The sequence below is a fragment of the Taeniopygia guttata genome, chromosome 1 (assembly GCF_048771995.1).
Source record: "Taeniopygia guttata chromosome 1, bTaeGut7.mat, whole genome shotgun sequence".
NCBI lineage: Eukaryota > Metazoa > Chordata > Aves > Passeriformes > Estrildidae > Taeniopygia > Taeniopygia guttata.
In genome coordinates this window covers 40,504,381-40,510,819 of record NC_133024.1, presented here as the reverse complement: position 1 = coordinate 40,510,819, position 6,439 = coordinate 40,504,381, and the positions used below count along the sequence as shown (strand labels likewise).

Below are 6,439 nucleotides of genomic sequence, written 5' to 3'. Positions count from 1 at the left end.
TGAAAGAGGTGAACAGCGTTTGTAAGAGGGTGTTTCAGAGATGAAAGAGGCGAAGAGCCTGGAAAGGAAGTAGAATTTCCTAGGAAATTTTTCACTTCATTGGGAAGACTTAAAGTCGTAGATTTTCTGGGTGTACTGGATTAACATTCATTTTCACTGACGCTCTTCCTCGGCCACTTACACGAGGACACAGGTGCAGCGCAGGCCGTCATACCAAGCCAAAGAGTAAATCCAAGCAAGAGTTCTGTTCCCCGCCGGCCGCGCCGCCGGTCCTGCCGAATCCCCAGGGGAGCGTTCGGCGGCGTTCATTAGAGACCACGGCGGGCCGTGCCCCGGGAGAAGCGGCGGGCGGCGGGCACGGTCCCGGCCAGGCGGTCAGTGGGCATGGCCCCTGCCCGGGGCAGCACCGCCGGGCCGGTGCCGCGGGCCGCAGCTCCGCGGGCTCGGGGCGCTGCGGGCGGCGGCGGCGGCGGCGCGCAGGGGGCACCGAAGCCCCGGGGGAGGCGAGCGGAGCCCGCCGCCCTCCCACCTCCCGCCCCTTCCCTCCGGCCGGGGACAGCCGGGCCGGCTGACGCGCCGCAAACTTTGCTGCCCCCGCTCCGAGCTGCGCCTCGCCCGCCGCGCCGCGGGCGGCGGCTCCGGCTGCCGGGAGCCCCTCGCTGCCGGGGCGCGGAGCGAGCGGGGCCGCGGCGCTGCCGGGGGAGAGCCCAGCGCGGCCCGAGCGCCTCCGCGCCGCTGCCGGCGCGCCCCGAGGGAGCCGCTGCGCCGCCCCGCACCTCGGCCGCGGGACAGCATGAGCCAGGCGCAGCCCTACGCCCCGCGGAAGGGCAGCTCCCCGGCGCCGGGGGCCCGGCGGAACGACAGCCAGGACTACCTGCTGCTGGACGCGGAGCTGTGCGAGGAGAGCGCCCTGCCGCCCTACGCCTTCTACCCCGTGTGAGTCCCGCCGGCCGCGCCGGGGTCGCTCCGGCGGGCGCGGGGAGGCGGTGGCGGGACAGGGGCGGCGGGCGGGGGTCAGGGAGCGGGGCCGGGACCTGCCAGCTCCCCTCGGCCTCTCCGGGGCAGGAGCGGGGTAGCTGTGCTTGGAAAGGCGGAGGGGCAGAGTTGGCACCGCCGTGCCCGGGTTGGCAGGTCTCCTCTGAGCGCACCGTGGTGTCTTCCCGCGGCAAGGAAGCGAAGGGTGGCTTGGGCTCAGCTGCGTAGAGCAGGGGAAGAGACGTCGGGTGTACACAGAAGTGATGGTGTCTAATGGGTTTAATGTAATTACAGAAATTTTAAGTCCTGTGATCGGTTGCTCCCACCGAGAGAGCGCACATTGCAGGTGTGTGCATAAAGCCGTCCTCCTTTCATTATTGTAAAATAATTGCAAAAAAACCCCATCCTCCTATCAGTTTTGTCAAAGCCATGTCGTGTCGTGTAATTTCATTATGTGAGTTTTGTCAGGTAGTTATAATTTAAAGCAGAGTGTAAGAACATATACAACAAAAGCTGAATTATGTAAACATAAATTACAAAGGTTCCAGGAGCCACAACTTAACATCCACGTCGATTGGCGTTCAGTGTTGGCAGTGTCCCTTTGGTTCTGTGCTGCCAGCATGACTACTGTAATTACCACTTGTTAATGCTTCTGAGGAGAAGCTACCCAACAGAGGGGGAAAATGGGTATTAAGCAATGCAAGATGAATCCTAAAATCTCAGATGATTGCCAGAAGATGTGTACTTTCCTTTTTCCAAATTATATTGTATTGCTTAAATGGTAAATTACAGTTATCAGGCTCTCCTAATATTTGCTGTTTTATCTGTGAGCCACCTACCAGCCACTTGACAGCTACCTGGATATAGGAAAGGAATAACAACAATGAAACTGGGAACACTTACAGCGTTTGAATATTTATCAACCCAGCTAAGAACAACCAGAGTTTTCAAAATTTACTGCTGTATTGCTATTCTTCAGTATCTTTGTGGATCATTAATTCAGTATGCTCATGTAGCTGTAACAGCATATATTACTGCACATTGGACTTAAACCCGGTCTCAGGATATATGAATGCATCTATCTAATGAATCCTTTCAGAACAAAAAGCCTTGTGATATTTAGTTCAGACTGGTTCTCACTAGTGGACTAAAGCTTTGAACTAATATGGCAATTCTGTACTTCTTTTGCCATCCAGTCAGAGTGGTTATGCAGATGTGAGGGGATAGAGCTTGTGTAAGTGTTTCAAATCATCTCTTCAAACAAAGTCTGCAAGTCTGTGGGGTGCTGTTAATTTCCCTTCAAGAATGAAGTGAAAAAAGTGCCTGTGCTAGCCCTCTTGGCCAGCACTCTCTCAATGTGGAGACTGCTTCTCATCACCTCAGAGTGGCCATAAAGAAAGCCTGCATTCTAATCCAGTTGCTTTGTAGGACAAGGGTAGCACTAAGCACAGGAAGTTATCAAGGGCTTGTTTTTGGCATCCACGTGAGGCATGGAGAAGTTGTTCTTTGGGCTTTCTCTGGGTGTGGAAAAGAATCACTTCACAGAGATCTGTAGGCAATGCCTACCTGTGGCCACTGCCAGGAGTTCTTTGGCTGGCAGGAATGAATGCAGTGAGTAAAATAGGCTCCTCCAGGGTACAGTGATTACCAAGCTAGTTTTTGAATTTTTCTGCCTAACTTCCAGCTATATCACATTTCAGGTACATTTTGTACATGTGCTTCTTCAGTCAAAAGTCATTAGTTTTGCTCGAGGCCTTCATATCACCAAGAATTTAATAAATAATAAGCTGGGCCATGTGTAGCATATGATCTTGTACTCTTTATCATGCAGTAAGAATACTTTTCTCTAATTTTGTGGTTTTTGGTGTGGGGTTTTTTTGGTTTTTTTGTTTTTTGTTTTGTTTTGGTTTTTTTTTTTTGTTTTTTTTTTAATTCTCAAATTACTGGTATTTCCTGATGTTATTATGGTGATGAATGGACATCAGTAATGCAGACTACAGCTGATGTCCACAAAAAGCTGAGTTTTTTCTCATTTTAAATAGTACTGAGAGGGTAACCCTGGTATAATATGGCATGTGACTATTGCTAGAAAAGTAGCTTGATGCTAAGGAATGGTTTTTCTCAAGTGGTGATTTAGTGCTGATGTTAGTGCATACATTGTTTGTAGAACATGCTTTTCATGTGTTGTTTTGTAACTGCTGTTAAGTGCTGTAGTTCTAGATCTACAGAGATTTATTTCCTGTATTTCAGCTCCTCTTTCTGGAGAACAGCTTTATTGTATCCCAGGTACCTTTACTGCAAAAAAATTTCAAAATTTCAAGAAGCTACCATGAGCTCATCAGCTGTGCCAAGTAGGGTCACACAGTCTTTTGGCAGTGGATAGAAGGCTTTTACTTTTAAATTCAAATGGAATTTTGTGCTGAAAAAATCCTGCTTTTCTTTTGAATTCAGAACCTTAAGCAGGAAATCCAAAAGTTGGGCAATCTGTAAAATTTGTGAATAAATTATTTCCATAGACTTACTTAATCCAAAGTATTACTTTTTACAACTTAAGACTTCTAAGATGTGTTAGAAATTATATGCAAGTAAACATTTTCTTTCTAGTAGTGCTCTTCCATCTGGTCATTGAGTCCCGCCTCTTATGTATCAAGAAATACACTGCAATATACATATCAGAAGATTGACTCCTGGAATGCAAAAATGTGTATATGTTGGGATTTGTCCCTCCTGTGCAAGTATTTCATTGGCAAGTAGCCCGGTTTTGAGGTTTAAAACAGGATGGCAAGTTCATTTTAATGTCTAATCCCAAGTCTGAGCGCTGATGTGCAGTACGATTTGGAAGTGATAGCACTTGTATGTAAACTTCCCTGCTGAAAAAATGCTAGTGAAGGACAGATTGTCAGTGTACTAAACTAGTGAGAAGACACTAATTCAGTCAGACATCTGGTTATACTGCTTATTTATACTTTGCAATATTTTGCATTGTGAAAAATAAATGTTTTCTTATGGGTGTGAGGAGGAATAATTGTGTATTAAAATGTCAGATATAAAGTAAATGAGATACGCAAATTATCAGATGAAAACAGGGGGTAAAAAGTGTTCTGATACGCATAACTGCCTTGAGACATAGAGTATTCCTCAACTTTTGTGGTTTTCCAGCTAAATGTTTCTCAAAACTACCAAAACCAGTCCACACTTAAAAACCTATTATTTGTTAAACAACATGTTTAACGATTTCTTTCCTGCCTGAAATATAACGGCTTCTACCATTAACATAATGTAATTTTTATCTCTAGTCTCAATTGTCTTGCTTGAAATGACCTGTAAAATTATTTTCCAGACTCTTCATTAGACATTATCTCTTCAGGGAGTACTGTACAATGTGGCAGCTGTATTTCAGATTGTCAGCCTCTTTGATGAGATGTATTATCTTCTGAAAATACGTTGCAATAGTCTTGTTGAGATCAAAAAGGTAGAAGAGTTGGTATGGAGGGGGGTTAATTTCTTTTTATAGCCTACTGTATGAAACAAATGCACAAATTATCTGATTTAGGTTTGATGGATCTACTTCATAATGAGCACTGGAAAAAAAATCATGTCTGATTCTCCCATATTCTGGGTGACTAAATGTAGTCCATAAGGTCTTGAGTAAAAGGACAGCAACATTCTTATCAAGCTCCCCAGCTTTTAGTTCACTCTGTGTATCCTGCAAGTAGGTAGAAGAGAATGCTTTATTTTCAACGTCATACATATCTGTATTTATTTCATATTAGGTAGGCTTTTCCCCCTACATGTGTTCATTTTTGGTGAAGGCTTGTGGGATTTCTTGAGTTCAGTTGTTAGGCACTCTTGTGTTCTCTGTGTACACTCACTAATTTAACTGTGAACTTCTTTGGTCAGCTACAATACCCAGTTTCCTACGCTAATACCTCATAATAATTTTTCTTGAGCCATTACAATATATCTGCAAGTTTATTTATACCCTAACTCTCATTTAGTCACCAAACAAATGAAAGTCACCTCCCTGGGGGATGTAATTTTATAAAACTGTAAGATTTCCATGAAAAATATAAGTAATTTGTTAAATTTGCGTGAGGAAGGTGGAGTAGTGATTCAGAAATGTGTGGGTTGTGTGTGGCATACTTTTCAACGTAAATGTTAATAACCAGCATGCTGTTTGTCAAACATTCTCCCAGCAGCATTTGCCACCACAGAAGCTGGAGGTTATAATAACTGGCTACTTGAAGAAGTCCTGCCAGTATTGGTATCCCCAAATAAAGGTGGTTTGGTGTGGTGGATCTGCATCATCAGGCTGTGTCAGACTTTCCAGCTCTGCAAACATGAGCAAAAGAAGAGTCTGGCACTTAAACTGTGTTCAATAAATTCCTTGTAACTTGGTGTCATACCCCAGGCTGTCGTGCAGTGCAAGGCAATGCCTTAGCAGAAGGTCTTAAACCTGAAGTGGGTACAGTGAGCCTTATATACAGGTTTGTGCACTTACTTGCGGGTGTAGCCACTTGCACACTCCTGTTGAGTCTATTCAACAGGAGGCTTAAAGATTTGTGTTGATAAGCAGCATTTAAATATAAGTTCTGATTATTAAATGTGGACAAAAAGCTTAATGGTAATTAAATGACAGGAAGTGTTCTCTGGAATGGATTAACATTTTTGGCTTGAAGTAGAAAGGTTATTATTTGTTTAGCACTGACATACACAATCAAGTATACTATTTTTAGTGAAATGAAATATATGGAATACAATGTAAAGTTGACTGCCTAAGGTCTGGGCTTATTTTCTATATCCATTTCTGTCCAACTACACTTTTTCCTACCAATAGTGCATTTGTCAGCACAGCTCTATTGTAACCCCTAGTCTGATATGTTTGAATAAATTTTTGTCAATATTGAAAAAAAAAAGCCCAAAAGGCAAGCTTTGGCATTAAGAATAAAATATGATGTTTACTACAAGAACCCTGAATAAGTGAAATAATGGCATATCAAGTATTGTCATTTTTAGGTGCTTTCTCAAAGCTGTGTGGGAAATTGATAACTTGTTTTCTAAAGAGTTGAATGAGGTTCCCTTTTGTCAAAAAAAATTACTCATATGAATAAAATATCAATATTGTGGTTGTAAGCTAAGATGATGCCAGCTCAGAAAAGCATGACTGGAGTTCATTTTGGTCTTAGAACTTGATTAAACACTGGGTTTTATGTCAGTATTTACCTTAGTGAGGAGAACAAAGAAGTGAGGATATTTAAAAAAATATTTAACAGCTGAGGCCTCTCATACAGGTAGAAAGAAGGGTTATAAAGCAAAGGATTGGGGTTGATCCATAGAAAACAGAATACAGACCACAAGGCCTGGTGCTACTGCAGCACTAACAATTTTGCAGACTATTCAGACTGGAGCATTTAATAAAGCTTTGTGCTGTGTTACAAAATCAAAGAAGGGTTTGGTATGGGGG

The 6,439-nt window shown here is 43.8% G+C and overlaps 1 protein-coding gene across 1 annotated transcript in view; it reads left to right on the top strand.

Moving 5' to 3' along the window:
- Window positions 1-238: 238 nt before the first annotated feature.
- TRPC6 (transient receptor potential cation channel subfamily C member 6) overlaps window positions 239-6,439 on the top strand; it is a 76,942-nt gene continuing 70,741 nt past the window's right edge. Inside the window, exon 1 of the mRNA XM_002198089.7 lies at window positions 239-936. Within this exon, the coding sequence (XP_002198125.5) occupies window positions 794-936 (143 nt within the window). The 5' untranslated portion in view covers window positions 239-793. The remainder of the gene's footprint in view (window positions 937-6,439) is intronic.